The sequence below is a fragment of the Dipodomys ordii genome, unplaced genomic scaffold (genome assembly GCF_000151885.1).
Source record: "Dipodomys ordii isolate 6190 unplaced genomic scaffold, Dord_2.0 Scaffold50, whole genome shotgun sequence".
Classification (NCBI taxonomy): Eukaryota; Metazoa; Chordata; class Mammalia; order Rodentia; family Heteromyidae; genus Dipodomys; species Dipodomys ordii.
The window spans coordinates 6184163-6200794 of record NW_012267266.1 but is presented as its reverse complement, the minus strand read 5'-3'; the positions used below and the strand labels follow the sequence as shown (position 1 = coordinate 6200794).

Here is a 16632-nt window from a genome sequence, read left to right as displayed (position 1 = left end):
TTTTCTTTTTGCTTATGTGGTGCTGAGGAATTGAACCCAGGGCCTCATGCATGCAAGGCAAGCACTCTACCACTGAGCCACCTTCCCAGCCCCCCATGAATTCTTTTAAAAACAAATTATCGAAACCTAGACATAACAAGTAGGAAATAGTAATAGTGTCATATATTTAAAAAAAAAGAATTGACTTTGTAATTTAAAATGTCCCATAAAGGAAACTCCAGGCACTAATGGTTTCATTGGTGAATTATTTTTATATGTTTTTTTTATTGTCAAAATACTGTACAGAGAGGTTACAGTTACATGAGTAAGGTAATGAGTACATTTCCTATCAAGCATTGTTACCTCCTCCTTTGTTTTTCCACTATCATCCCTTCCTTCTCTTCCTCCCCAACTCCTCCTACCCCATCCTCCACGTTGTAAAGTTTTCAACATAGTGTCTTGTTCACTGGTGAATTATATAAAAATATTTAAAAATTTAAAAAAGCTATCTGAGAACTCTGTTACCAAAAAGCCTAGCAAAAATATTACAAGAAAATTATGGACCAATATTTCCTGTAAATAGTGAAACTATTTTAAAATAGCAAATAAAATGTAGCAATGTACAAAAAAAGATAGCACATATGATTCAAAACTGAATTGATATATTGGGGCTGGGAAGGTAGTTCAGTGGTAGAGTGCTTGCCTTGCATGCATGAGGCCCTAGGTTCGATTCCTTAGCACCACATAAGCAGAAAAAGCTGAAAGTGGGGCTGTGGTTCAAGTGGTAGAGTACTAGCTTGAGCTGAATAGCTGAGGGCCAGCGCCCAGGCCCAGAGTTCACAACCCATGACAGGCAAAACAAAACAAAACTGAATTGATATAATTCTTCCACTAACAAAGAAGAAAAATCCATATGCAAACATCTCAATAGGTACATAAAAATACAACAGCATTCAAAACTCATTCAAGAAACAAACTTTATTACTCTGGGTGATGTTATCTCACACCTGTAATCCTAGCTACTCAGGATGCTGCAATCTGAGGACAGCAGTTCAAAGCCATCCCAGGCAGGAAAGACTATTTCCAATAAACTACCAAAAGTCCAGAAGTAGATCTGTGGCTCAAATGGTAGAATGCTACTTCTAAACAAAAAAGCTCAGGGATAGTGCCCAGGCCCTGGGTTCAAGCCCTAGGACTGGCACACAAACAACAATTAAAAAAAAAAACAAAACTCTTCACTAACTCAGCAAAAGAGGAACAGAAGAGCTTTTTCCTCACTATTAAGGCACTAATGTGAACTACTGAATTCATCTTCATAAGGGAGAACCAACCAAGAATATCTGCTTTCTACCACAACTCCTGTTCTACATCATAATTCAACTGTTTGCTGTAGGAGCTAGCTAGTACAACAAGAGAAGAAAAATAAAAGAAATGGTTTAAAATGAAAAATACCACTGTTTATAACAATGTGATTGTAGCAAATCCCCAAAATAATGCTCCCACATGAGTCAATTTCTACAGTTAGTTAGGTTGCAGTGTGTTTTGAGGGACTGACTTGCTATGTCACCCATGCTGGTGTAGAACACGTTATAAAGCCCTGGACTGGCCTCAAATTCACAATCTTCCTGCCTCAGCCTTCTTTCTGAGTGCTTGGGTTTCACAAGGACAACCATGCCTATCAGTATTTTTTAAATCAGATTTTTCTACATACTAAAAATAAGTGGAAGAAATTTACAACTATATAAATTCTAGATCATCAAAAAGCACTAAATATTTAGGATTGCCAAGCTCCAAGCCTGTAATCCAAGCTACTCAGTATCAAGGGTAAAAGTCAGCTCAGACAGAAAAGTCTACCAAACTACATCTCCAATTAAACAGCAAAAACCAAACTACATCTCCAATTAAACAGCAAAAATCCAGGCTGGAGATATGTCTCAAGTGAGCACAGTCCGTGAGCAAGAAAGCCATATGAGAGTTTGAAGAACTGAGTTCAAGCCCTCCTACCAGCATAAAAAAACAAAAACAAAAATACTAAATATTTAGGATTAAATTTGACAATAACTACTAAAATTGTAAATAAGTTAAATAATAATTATAAAGTTAATAATATAGTTAATATATATAATAATATAGTTAAGTAATAATAAGTGGATAGATAAGATTTATTTTCTCAAAACTGGCCTCTAGGGTTAATAATAATCTTAATTTTAAACCTATAGCCTTTTCTAGATGGGTGGAAAAGATTGACAACTTTGTCAAATTTTTTTTTTTTTTTTGGTCATGGGTCTTGAACTCTGGGCCTGGGTGCTGTCCCTCAGCTCTTCAGCTCAAGGGGAGCACTCTACCACTTGAGCCACAGTGTCACTTCCGGTTTTCTGGTGGTTAATTGGAGATAAGAGTCTCATGGACTTTCTTGCCCGAGCTGGCTTTGAACCACGATCCTCAAATCTCAGCCTCCTGAATAGTTAGGATTAAAGGCATGAGCCACCAGCACCGGGCTTGATCAAAAATTTTATATAAAAACACAAGGAACTTAAAATGACTCAAAACTATCTTGAAAAAGAACAATGTTATAGAATTTACACAGCCTGATTCAAGTGTTACTATAAATTACAGCAGTCAAGACAACATAGTGGCGTACAGATAGACAAATAGATCAATAAAACAAAATTGGCTCACATACAGGCAGCTAACTGATTTTCAAGGAAGGCTCTAGCATATTTCAAAGAAGCTGGTCTTTGCAACAGATAGTATAATATAACTGAATAAATACCTGAAATAAACCTCTCAATTTCTAGTTAATATACATATAGGAAATAATCCTAGATGGATCCCAGGTCTGAATATAAGACAAACTTTAGAAGCTGCTAGAAAAAGATGAGACTATCTTTGTAATCTTGGGATAGGAAAATATTCCTTAAGATGAAGGGGGGGGGCGGGAGGACTAGTTGTAGTGGCATACCTCTCTAATCCCAGCTTCATAAAGAATTCTTATCACAGGTGAAATTCAAAAGTTGTGAAAATACAAAAGCAAAAGAGTGCTAGGGGCATTGTTCAGGTAGTAGAGCACCTGCCTAGCAAGTGTGAGGGCCTGGGTTCAAAACCACCCTCCAAAAAAAGTATTCACTGGGCTGGGAATGTGCTTAGTGGTAGAGTGCTTGCCTAGCATGCATGAAGCCCTGGGTTCGATTTCTCAGTACCACATACACAGAAAAACCAGAAGTGGCACTGTGGCTCAAGTGGCAGGGTGCTACCTTTGAGCAAAAGAAGCCCAGAGACAGTGCCCAGGCCCTGAGTTCAAGCCCTCGGATGGCAAAAAAAATATTTATAAACTAGGTACTGGTGGCTCACAATTGTAAGCCTAGCTACTCAGGAGCTTGAGATCTGAGAATTGTGGTTCAAAGCCAGTCCAGGTAGACAAGTCCATGAGACTCTTATCTCCAACAAACCAGCAAAAAAGCTGTAAGTAGAAGTGTGTCTCAATTGATAGAGTGCCAGCTTTAAGAAAAAAAGAAAAAAGAAAGAAAAGCAAAGTGAGAGTTTGAATCCCTGAATTCAAGACCCTTCAAGTCCCAGAACTGGAATTTAAAAAAGTATCCATAATATTTGTCCATAAATCTGAAAAAAAGAACGCGTCCAGAATACATAAAGAACTCTACATTTAAAAGACAAAAGACTTTTAAACCAATGGTTTGATTTCTGAATAGAATCATTACAGACTGATAAATACAACTGTCATAATGTATGCTGCTTAGTAGCTTTTTTCAGGATTTCTGTACAAAAGCAGTCTCACTCTGATACACTAATGCAACCAACACAGTGTGCATGAAGTTCTAATTAAATGGTATGCATCCTAGACTGAGCTAACTCCCCCCCCCACCCCGCACACCCTCCCCCCTTCCCCGCCCCCGCCCCCAGGTTCCTGGATTGTAACCTTGGGAGCTTCCTGGCCTCTGTCAGCCTGACCTCATGCTCTCCTGCCTGGCTCCCTCAGCGCTCAGATGGACCTGCCTGGTTTGTTTCTGCATCAACTTCTCAGCATCCTCCCCCGATCTCATCTCTCCCCCCACAAAGCAACACACCACATGCCTAACCACCCACTTGGAGTCACAAAGGGATCTGCAGAATGGGAGTGGGGGGGGAGGGAGGAATCATGATACATAGAATAACACACATACACATTTTATTTTATCAGCTCAAATGAAATTAATTTGGGGGACTGGTAGCATCACCATGATGGGGTAATTGTACTAACACATGGCATTGCCTAGCAACAGGAGGGGCATGCCAGCCCCAACACTGGGGTGTAATGAATCACTAACTGACTACTGCTCGCAATCGCTAATTTGATGGGAAGACATCCACATCTGGCTCAGTCTGGAACAAGACTTGAGAGAATTCTTCAGATTGGAATTGAGAGAAGCGGCAGGTATTTTACCAACAGCCAGGCTTCAGAACAAAGGGGCCTATTTCTATTTATCCAGCCGGATGTCTACATCTGTTCAAAAATAATACACAAAGAATATGGTTTTGACAGCCTAGTTTCTCTGACATTTTAGCAGAGCTCCAGAGGCTTCAAATATAGTTAATGAATGTCACAAACATCAGAAGGTGCATATGACAAATAAACAACAGGGCTACAGTGAAACTCCTTAGACTGCCTGAGCATCCACGTGCTACTTTAAGCTAGTGTTTGGAGAGAAGGTGTAAAAAGGTGGCACATACGAGCGAGATCTGTGTCTGGATCGCCTGTTGTTGGGGTCCGCTTGGTTTTTTTCCTTTTGTCTCCTTAATACAGCTTCCCACTGAGGTGCTGAATCAACCATATCATTTTCCTGTCGTGTTCTGAAAAGAAAAAGCATTCATCTAAAGTTAACCTCCAAGCTGCACATTTGTAGTAGTCACCTGTAATCCCAGCATGGAGGCTGAGGGAGGATGATCAAGCGTTCAAAGTCACCTTAGGCTATATAGAAAGACCCTATTTTGAAAACATAAAAACCAAAACAACATCCATACCTGAGGCCTTGTTTCATCTTCATCTTAAAAATGCTGTTATTTAAGCAGTAGTTTTTTTTTCCTTTTCAGTTGTACTGGGATTTGAACTCATGGCCTCCAGCTTGCTCAACTTGCTGGCTTGAGTAGTGCTCTGACACTTGAGCCATAACTCCAGTCCAGATTTTTGCTGGTTATTTTAGACAGTGAATTTTCCTATCCCTTCTGGCCTTAAAGCACTATTCTTCAGATCTCAGACTCCTTGAGTCACTAGGGTCTGGAAGCAATTTTATTACAACCACTGAAAGCTGAGAATGTATTAACTGGATTCATACATCCTTAAATAGATTAAGTGTTAGTTTATACATATTAATGTATACACCAAGACATTAATATGTAATAGTCTTATTAAATAAAGACATATTGTAATTTTTTATTCTTTTGACAAACTTTTCTAACAAAAGATGTGTGCCAAATAAAAATTCATTTAAAAAATCATCTGAGTAAAGAAACAACAGTGTAGTGCTACAGTGGTGATCTTAAATGCTGAAACAAAATCACTTTTTAAAAATAGGCTAGTTGAAATCGCATTTAAGAGTTGGATGCTGGTAGAGTCACACCTGTATTCCTAGCTACTCAGGAGGCTGAGATCTGAGAATCCCAATTTGAAGCCAGCCTGGGCAGAAAAGTCTCTGAGACTCCATCTCCAATTAACCAGCAAAATGCCGGGTTGGAGACATGCCTAGAAGGTGCTGAGTCTTGAGTACCACCCTTCCCTTGCAAATGTCTAAAATACAAGTATAAAACTATGGTGGCAAAAGGCATTAGCAGGTGGATACGCACACACCAGGCTGACTACAGCTTGCTCACAGGTGGAAGAGGGAAGGGGGAGAGTAGGGAACATTCAATATGGGTGGAACCAGACAGGGAAAGGAAAAGTGGGGGAAGGGGCAGTGAACAGTACTGACACTTGACATGTGAAATAACAGGATAGTTCTACCAAATCCTCTGATATTTAAAGAAAGATAATTGACAAATCTGGATATTTAAAGTGAATTCTTCCAACTGTCAAGTATTAGCAACCAATTCTGAGTTTTAAAGCACTGTGTGGGCCTAAAAAACTCATCCATGGATCGCAGACACATTGGACTTTTGCCTTTCCAATAAAGAGGTGAGTGTCACAAGGGCTAGGGCACTTGGCATTTCACAGCCAAACTTAACTGAAGTATCTGCAGTTGAAGCAGCAGGGCTCTGGTGTCCTCATACCAGTAATCTTAGCTACTCAGAAGGTGGAGATCTGAAGATTGTGGTTCAAAGCCAAGACAGGCAGAAAAGTCTCTGAGACTCTATCTCCAATTTATCAGCAAAAGACCAAGCTGGAGGCATAGGTACATAGCATGCAGTAACTGCAGTTCAGTGCTTCATGTATATAGATTGCCTCCAAAGAGCAGCGTGATGTACGCACTGACTGACTAGTCCTTGCAAAAAATCAAACACCTGTAATTCATAAAATTCACAGTAGGTGGCCCTAGTGAGGCCTCCCAGGTGTGGGAGCAGCTCACAGCGGTCAGGATCACATCTTGTCACTGTGGCCAGGGGAACGCCCCTGTGTCCAGGTGCAGAAAGTGGACCCATTTACAGCCTTGCTCTCTGAATGGATGTCTTTCCATTCCTCTGTTACAGCACTTAGGACAGAGTATGGGCTGGGTATCTGGATTTGCTTATAAGTGCAAATCAGCAAGTGGTGGCAAATATTCATTTCACACAGAATTAAACAGAGATCATGTAGGGAAACATGTAGGGCAATTTCAAGTTGAATAAAACAGCATCTTGCAAGGAAGAAACTATTTAAATCCCCAGATTAAAGGAAAATGGTGTTAAGTTAAAAAAAATCTGTAACATACCCCAAGTCTTTGAAGTGTGTACATTTCCTCAGTAAAATTTCACTTCTAACGGTCTATTATTTGAGGATTAACAGGATACCATCATGGAATTTTTCACAGATTCACATGGAATTGTCACAGTATGTACAGAGTAGATTAAAACTGAATATATACTGTCACGGCCTTAACATTAGAAACAGCCAAAGCTGAAAAAGAACACCAGCTGGGATCACAATCACTAAGCACTCTTTGAGACTAACATGCCCGTTTGAAAAGTCCTATGTGAACCTGTTCAAATATGTGTATACACATTTTCATAATGGCTTACACCTACAGGCCTTTCCATGTGTAATATAACCATAGCAAGCCACGAGGCCTGTTGCAATCCCTAAAACTGGGGGATTGGGGCTAGGAAAGAGATACTGGCATAGGGAGACTTCCCCTCCCTTCCCACAGGACCCCATCCCCAGATTTCTGGGCTTAAGGTGAGGCACAAAACACAGGTCTTCTAACTCCTAACCCTGGAGTCTGGCACACTAAGCTTCTGTCCTGAATGGAATCACTGCATAGTTCATAAGCAGGATTAAATTTTACAGCATCAAGTATCTTTTATTCATGAAGTCAGAAACTTTAAATATTTCTGTAAGGTCAAACCTTCTAACAAGACTAAGGCCTAGCTTAAGCAAGCACACACTTTTTCAGAGTAGAACTTTTTTTTTTTGGTCAGTCGTGAGACTTGAACTCAGGGCTTGTGCACTGTCCCAGAGCTCTTTTGCTCAAGGCTAGCACTCTACCACTTTGATTCATAGCACCACTTCTGGTTTTCTGGTAGTTAATTCGAGATAAGAGTCTCACAGGAGTGGAGGATGGGAAGGAATGGGAAGGGGAAACAAAGGAGGAGGCTACAATGCTTGATAAGAAATGTACTCATTATTTTGTCCATGTAATTGTAACCCTCTGTACAGTATTTTCACAATTAAAATTAAAATTAAAAAAAAAAGAGTCTCACAGACTTTCCTGCCCAGGCTGTCTTTGAACCACAATCCTCAGATCTCAGACTCTTGAGTAGCTAGGAGTCTGGCACAGAGTAGAACATTGAAAAGAAACCACAATTATTGTATATTAACTATTGTGGAATTTAGCAGGTTATCTTCATATTCAAACTTTGATGATAAAATATTAAAACTGCAGGGATACACATATACATATATCGTTTACTGTGCTAGTCATAAGGACTAAATCAAACCAAATTTGTTTCAGATTATAACATATACTTTGTTTTTTGTCCGTCGTGGGGCTTGAACTCTGGGCCTGAGTGCTGTCCCTCAGCTCTTCAGCTCAAGGCTAGCGCTCTACCACTTGAACTATAGCATCACTTCCAGTGTTCTGGTGGTTTATTGGAGATAAAAGTTTCACGGACTTTCCTGCCTGGGCTGGCTTTGAACCGCAATCCTCAGATCTCAGCCTCCTGAGTAGCTAGGATTACTGTACTTTTAACTTTGATGTTGTAAACTGACTAGTCTCAAGGAAAGTAGTGAAATGTGGTCGTGAATATTCTTGTGCCACAGCATTTATTTAAAGACTGACACCCCCTACTGGTGATGCTGATTCATAAATATTCTAAGAAGCAGCATTAAAAATGTAAGGCCTATTGAAGAGTTACAACAGAAGCACATCTTCCTGAGTAATGGCGGTGAGGCCGCCTCAGTCTGTAATGAAGTTTGAAATTACACCCTTACAAAAGGCCTCAGAGTAATGGTGCCTCATTACAAGAATAAAAGTGTCATTTCTTCCATTGCTAAACTGCCCCAGAAAACATAGGTGTGACTTGAAAAGAAAAGCCCTAAGAAGCAAAAGTGTTGTAGGACCTCAGGCCTTTAGCTATAAGAATTATCTCTTTTTTTATGCACGAGTGAATGAAGGTGATCTTTAAACAAAAAGAAGATGTCTCCTATAATGGTTCTACTTTAAATCTCACTATTCTTAGGTATGGGATCTACATGTATTTTCTGATCCTTTTCTGATAGATTTTAATTGTGATATAGGATTTATATTAGGAAGAATTGAAAAAAATACTATTAGCTGGGTTGATATGGAACCTTTTAAAATCAAAATGAGCTGTTACATCACAGTCCTCAAATTCCCAAGGAGGAAAAGTACATGGTAATATATTTGCAGACCTATTCATTTTCAAATGTTGTAAAAGATAAACAACAACAAAAAAAAACAAAAATGTTTTGTTCTATATCCTTTGATCCTGTTTACATTTATCTCTGTCAACAGCTTGAGTGCAAAGTATATCATAACAATGCTTTCACTTTTTAATTAATGTATAAAAGTTGTTTTAAAATAGAGCCAATTTCAACAATGTATCTGAATTGGAGAATCTAATATATTTTCTCCATTTCTCACTAAATCTCACAATCTACTTTTCTAGGCAACATATGAAATTTAGATTTGTACTGCTTTTGACACTTAATTAAAGTTTTAAAAGGTTTTGAAGATGGAATGTCATATAATCATTTGATAACAATAATGAAGATAATAACTATTCCTATTCTTTCCTTTCTTCCCTATTATACTTCTGCCTTTTCTGCAAAACCCTTCACATTGCTAAATGAATTATTACACAAATCCTGTCCCTTTATCAGTTTTGTTCCTCATAGGGCCTTCCTATACACCAGTTCTTAATTCACTGAGATAAAGACCATGTACAATGCCGAATGTGGCAGGCTTTTGGAGCAAGTGCATCAGGGGAGTTTCAAGCTATGTGGGTAGCATCCACTGCTTTCAGTTTCTATGTAGACCCAGTTCTACCATTATCTGACTGAGACACTTGGGGCAAGCTGCTTAAATCCTTTGGTTAGGTCTCAGTTTCCTCACACACAAAGAAAAAGTATTGCAAAGATATTTTCTAGCCTTAAAACTCAATGTGTCTCAATTTCATTTCCAAACAGGCTGAAGTAAACCTCTGCACTTCAACTATAGCATACTACTCCAGACAATTGCTTTGTGTGGCCACTCCACTGCTGAAATTAAGTCAGTCAGTCCCAACTGATGGAGACCTTATATTCTCATCAGCTGTACTCATTTTTGGTTCACCTGCTCTAAAGCAATCTTCATTTTTTTTCAGTAGTTTTTCTTCCCTAGGGAAATTTATATTGGTTCCAGGCATCTGTCAACATACTTCCTTTAAGACCAGCAAGCAAAAATGTCATTTGTTTTTTCTATCTTCCCCTACCATCAATAAATTAATCTTATTTGCTCTTAAAAGTGTTTTGGTCTCTTCCACTTATTCCCTGTGCTCCTGCTACTAAAGCGGGCTACCTCTAATGCAACCTCACTTAGAAATTCTCTTGTTTCTGTAATTCTTGAAGCCTGCTTTGTCCCCTGAGAGCATTCCAGCGATGTCACAGCGTTCCTGCAGTGCTGCAGCCTTACATGTCCCCAGTCATCTCTGTCAACTCTGATTATACACTAGAAGCCCCCCAGCCCCACAGAGCATGGCTGTATCTTGGTATGCCCTGGTGCAGCAGACATCAGAAGCCCTGCATCCGTGACATGGTGACCACACTCTGTTTCCACTGGCCTATTCTGAACTATCTTCTCCACAACCACAATCTCCTCCTTGGCTGCTGCTCTTAAAACAAAAGCAGGACCACAAAGAAGGCTTGCTTACAAGGAAGAAGCATCTGTTTGCAGCTATGTGGAAAAGTCTGCTAACATCCCAAACTAGTTTTTCTGGTGTATAGAGACATGCCATTTTTTTCTCTGGTGTCAGTACTGAGGATTAAATTCAAAGTCTGGGCACTATCTCTTAGCTTTTCTGCTCAGGGCTAACATTCTATCACTTCAGCCATTTCTCCACTTCTAGCTTCTTGGTGGTTAACTGGAGAAAAAAGTCTCATGGGCTTTCCTATCCAGGCTGGCTTTGAACTGAGATCCTTAGATCTCAGCCTCCTGTGGAGCTAGGATTACAGGAGCCACCAGTGCCTGCTTTTTTTTAAAAAAAATTATTATTATTTTTCCACTCTCACAAAAAAGTTCTCTTAAAAATCACCATATTCAACATTTGTTTTGATCAAATATGTTGTTCCTGTTAGTTACAGAGGATTTCTGTATTTCTGCCACAGAAATATCTCTCTCCTAAAAAAGTAATAAGACCCTACAGAATATATTTAAAATTATCTTAATCTACTATACAGATACTAATAGTCATCGAATAGGCTAATCAGTCATAAAAGGCAAGAAGAAACTCTAACAACATTCATGCCAGAATGAATTCATGTTGAAAACACTGGTTTCTTTGTTCAAGAGAGCTGGGCTCCACTTTATAGGCAAGGTTAGGCAGCACTGAGTGATACTGTGAATTGAATAGCACCTGCTATTCTTATTCCAGCACATCCATTATCTCCTAAATTTTCACAGACTTCTTGTGAGGTGGGTAGGACAGGTCTTCCAAACTGCACTCAAGAAACAAAAGATTCTGAGGGTAAAGAAATCTACATGGAGCCATGAAATCCTTCAAAGCTGTGTGAGAACCACAACACACCTCCTTAATTTGGATGTGTGCACACAGAGCCTCACATACGTGACTCATGTGTTTATGATGTAAACATTCCTGGATGAAATTAGAGAAAAAATTCAGATGGCCTCCTGTTGCCAATTTGCACTAGTCCTGCTCTTTCTCTGAGCATCTCACATTTCTTACTTTTTAAATCCTTACCAGACTCCAGGGTTACTTCCACAGTTTTGCTTATGCAGAAAACACCAGACTATTTGAGTGGAGCAACACATCAAAGCTGATGAATGAGAGACAAATCCAGAGGATATTCTCAGTAATGCTCAAAGGACTGCTGATTTCTATTAATAGCACCAAGGGTACTTTGGAGACCACTTTCTTTAAATGTGAAGCATATTTTATTAAGCTTAAGGTATTTTCAATCTACTTTCTGGTCTTCCTTCAATATGCTCTGAGCAAGTTCAGAGCATGGCCCATGGCATCAAATTTATAGAGATAATATTACAATCTAATATTCACATTCATCATTAATTCAAAGGGCCTGTTCTTTGATAGGCTACCAGTTTGATGAATTTAATCAATTGTTTCACAAATCAACAGAACAGTGAAAATAAAAGTTTAAATATTTCAGCTTCTAATATTACCAGTTAATATTAATCTACTTTCAATTTCAAGATCACAGATCCTTATCTTTTGTAAAAGTGTAGCATTAAGTATACATCTAAATCACACATGATTTTACTTTCAAATTTTATGTGCATATAAGACCATTAAAACTCAAGGGTTAAGAATGCCTGTTATTAAAAAAATAACCAAATAAGCAGAGTACTAATGGCTCACATTTGTAATCCTAGCTACTCAGGAGGCTGAGTTATAAAGATCACAGTTCAAAGCCAGCTCAAATAGGAAAGTCTGTGAGACTTATCTCCAATTAACCATTTAAAAAAATGGAAGTAGAACTGTGGTTCGACTGACAAAAACAACAACAACAAATTTGTAAAGTTAGGAATGGTAAAGAAATAGTATATAGAACCAAATGCAAAGAAGAAAAGGCTGGAGCCAGGTATCAATGGCTCATGCCTATAATCTTAAATACTCAGGAGGCTGGGCTGGGAAGGTGGCTCAGTGGTAGAGCACTTGCCTTGCATGCATGAGGCCCTGGGTTCAATTCCCCAGTACCACATAAGCAAAAAGAAAAAAAGCCGGAAGTGGCACTGTGGCTCAAGTGGTAGGGCGCTAGCCTTGAGCTGAAGAGCTGAGGGACAGCACTCAGGCCCAGAGTTCAGGCCCCATAACCGGACCCCCCCCCCAAAATACTCAGGAGGCTGAGCTCTGAGGATGATGGTTCAAAGCCAGCCTGGACAGGAAAGTCCATGAGACTTATCTATAATTAAGCACTAGAAACCCAGAAATGGCACTGTGGCTCAAAGTGGTAGAGCACAAGCCTTGAGTAGAAAAGCTCAGAGATAGCGCCCAGGCCCTGAATTCAAGCCCCGTAACCCATGAAATGAGAGAAAAGGCTGGAAGAGGGGCAGAGAGGAAGTAGAAATTCCAAAACTGGCTACAGGACACTCTAGCTCTGCATCTCAACATGCTCCTACCTCATAGATTTAACTTGGTCTGCAGAGTAACTGATACAACAAAGCAGATCAGTTGTTACCCCTACACATACTTTACAGATTAAAAAAACACAACAACTAAGATTCAAATCGACAAAATGAGTTACCCAGGGTCAAATAATAACATAAGGCAGAAACCCTGACCTAAATTCTTGGGAATTCTGAAAACCCACTGGATCGTATGCAGAGACATGATTCAGAGAAGCCAAAGGAAGAATGGGAGAGAAATCTAGGGAAGGAAAACATAGGGCCCACATGGGAAAACATTAAGATATAATAAGTGTAACGGAAGCAGTGGGATAGGGAAGGAGCTGAAGCTGTGAGGATAAAAATTAAGAGGAAGTGAAAATGGCCAAGTTCTGCTTCAATTTCTAGCTATCAAAAAAGGGAAAACATTATCTTCTCAAGCCTCTAAATCTATAAGACAGTCAAACACCCATACGAACTATGAAAGTACTAAAATAAGTGCCATGGAAGGGGAAGACACTAATGTTGCCCCCAACTAAAGGAAGAGGCTGAACCCTGCTCTTTTCTAGGGAACTCTGGAACAAACCCCAACAGTGAATATACAACTACAGGAAGAATACTCACACATCTGTACTAAAAAATATATTGTTTTTCTAAAACTAAAACTAAACAATAGTTGCTTCATGCAGCTTTCTATTATTGACATGAATTTTGACCTTCTTTTTTTTCTCTTAGGACTGGTGTTTAAACTCAGGGCCTAGTAGCTTGCCCAGCTGGTGCTCTACCTCTTGAGCCATGCTGTCAGCTTGGCTTTTTGCTGGTTAATAATAGATTCTCATTGACTTTTCTGCCCAGACTGGCTTTGAACTATGATCTGTAGGTGTCAGCCTCCAAAGTAGCTAAGATTAGAGACATGAGCCACCAGAGCATAGTTTGGCTTCTATTTTATTTTTTTGGTACCAGTGCTGGGGCTTGAACTCATGGCCTGGGCATTGTCCCAGAGCCTTTTTTGCTCAAGGCCAGTGCTCTACCACTTAAACCATAGCTCCACTTCCAACTTGTTGGAAGTCAGTTGGAGATAAGAGTCTCACAGACACTCCTACCCAGGCTGGCATCAAACCAGCACCCTCAGACCCTATCCTCCTGAGTAGCTAGAATTACAGGCATGATCCACAGGCTCCTGGGTCTGTTTGACTTTTAAAAAGCAGTGTTAACAATTAAAAAAAAAAAAAAAGAACCTCGGGGAAGGTAGGAAGGAAAGGGATAGTAGGGAGAAAACAATGGAGGGGGTAACAATGCCCAATAGGAAGTGTACTCATTACCTTACTCATGTAACTGTAACCCTCTGTATAGTATCTTTACAATAAAAAGTTTAAAAAAAAAGTAGTGTTAAAAGCCTGCTTTGGATGTTATTAATTTCTATACATCCTTTTATTATCTTTTGTTTCTCTTTATAGAATGGAAGGTGTTTCAATTGTTACCCATGGAAACAGCAAAACAATTTAACCTCCAATGGTATGATTTTGTGTGTGTGATGGGGAGCAACCCACAATAATTTCACAAAATTGACTCAAGACTAATAGGAAAAATGTTCTTTATGTTAAGAAAAAATAACCAGCAAGAAGGGATGGCAAAAGGAAAAACATTCTAAGGACCATACAACTTCCTACAGTAACTCTGTCTGCCTCTGTGTAAAGTTCCCTCCACTAGATATACCATGGGCTTCAAAAGAGTTCTGAAAAGCCCCATAGTTTCCCCTCTTCACAGGCGATGTTTTCCAGAGGGAGAAGGGAAAGCAGGGTATGCTGGAGTGCAGGCCCTTCATGTGATGTGAAGCACTCCAGACTAGCTCCAGAAATGTTATCAAGAAGCAGAACACAAACTTACACCAGATTCTGTTTGCCCAAGGCCTTTCCTAAAAGCTCAAGGGATGACACTGAGAGTCCTTGAAGGGACACCTCCTCTTACCAAAAGAAGTCCTGTACACAAATTCATCGGACACCAGGAAGCAGACATACCGAGACAGGAACAGGGTTGCAGTTTAAATGTTCAGCTCTTCACATTCTGACTTAGAATCTGTGCATTCTGGCAAAATATCCAAGGCTAATCAGGGACATAGATACCCACAGTGGCGCAGCGTAATGGGGGATGGCAAGCAGAGGCAGCATGACTTGTGCCACCCACCCACCCCTTTCCAAATGCATCAGAATTCACAGGAGGGGAGATAAGAACAGAAAGGCTTACTTTGTCCTCTGCCTACCTTTTGCTTTGCTCTTAAAGCTAGACTCTACACCTCATCTTCTCATAGAGAAATTTCTATAACCCTAAGGCAATTATTCTACAGGTAAATGATGATGAAAGCCATTTGAATCTGCTGCACAAAATATGTCAGAGTGTGCTTTGAAAGGCATTTCTCATTACTAGCCCTACAAAGTGCATTAGCATTTAAGCATTCACAACTACTACATTCTAAATCACACTTCCTGCCCAGTACCAAGAAACTATTCCTGGGGGGATAGTTCCAGGAGGAATATGGAAACTGCTCGAGCCAGATCAGCACACAGCAATTTAAGAGTTTGGTGATAACCTTCCAATAGTGCTTCATTCTTTTTTCTTTTCTTTTTTTTTTTTTTTTTGGGTCCGGTCATGGGGCCTGAACTCTGGGCCTGGGCGCTGTCCCTCAGCTCTTCAGCTCAAGCCTAGCACTCTACCACTTGAGCCACACACAGCGCTACTTCGGGCTTTTTTCTTTTGGCTTATGTGGTGCTGAGGAATCGAACCCAGGGCCTCATGTATGCAAGGCAAGCGCTCTACCACTGAGCCACCTTCCCAGCCCTAGTGCTTCATTCTTAACAGCAAATATCACCATAATCACATCTAGCTCCCAAAGACACTGTTGATAAACAAGCTACGTTCTGGCCAATTGAAAACATATAGAGAACACCCATGAGCACAATTTGTTAAAATTATGGCTTGATCAATGAACATGTTTTTAAAAAGTATGTTTTTTTTCTGTTATTTGAACAGAAGTACTAAAATACAGAATCTCAGAGAAGAGAACGCCTAGGGGAGAATTGTCTCCCATAATTGGGTTTTCACAGATAAAGAAACTGAAATTGTTTCCTTGAAAAAGGTCTAATAACACAGTAAACTCTTACATCCACCTGTGTAATTCCAGCTCCTAAGAATGTTCCACATAGAAAAACGTTCCAAAGAAAGTAATCCACTCTTACAAAGCTCTGGGCTATAATTACACTGGTTTTGTAGTCTGAGAGGGCAGGTGACTCAATCTGTGCCAAACACAAGGGCTCCAAGCACTAGAGAAGAGCCTGGGAGATTATCTAGTCTAGTCTAACTTCCTCATTTTACAGAAGAGGAAAAGACTCTTACAATAAAAAGCACAGCAGTCCACAGCAAGTATCACTTGCTCACAACTGTAATCCTACTTACTCAAGAGGCTGAGATTTCAGGATCAAGATTTGAAGCTAACCTGGGCAAGAAAAGCCCCTGATACTTTTATCTCCAATTAACCACCAAAAAACAAATAAAAAACAGATGAGGAGCTGTGGCTCAAGTGGTAGAACATTAGCCTTGAGCAAAAAAGCTCAGGGACAGAGGCTAGATCCTGAGTTCTAACCCCAGGACTGGCACACACACCTCTTAAAAATGT

At 39.8% G+C, this 16632-nt stretch overlaps 1 protein-coding gene across 2 annotated transcripts in view; it reads right to left on the bottom strand.

Annotated features, from left to right (window-relative positions):
* Epb41l4a (erythrocyte membrane protein band 4.1 like 4A) overlaps nt 1–16632 on the bottom strand; it is a 227802-nt gene that overhangs the window by 10397 nt on the left and 200773 nt on the right. For both annotated transcript variants that reach the window (XM_013020442.1, XM_013020443.1), the window contains one exon: nt 4705–4824. In XM_013020442.1, coding sequence (XP_012875896.1) covers nt 4705–4824 — 120 coding nt within the window. The remainder of the gene's footprint in view (nt 1–4704; nt 4825–16632) is intronic.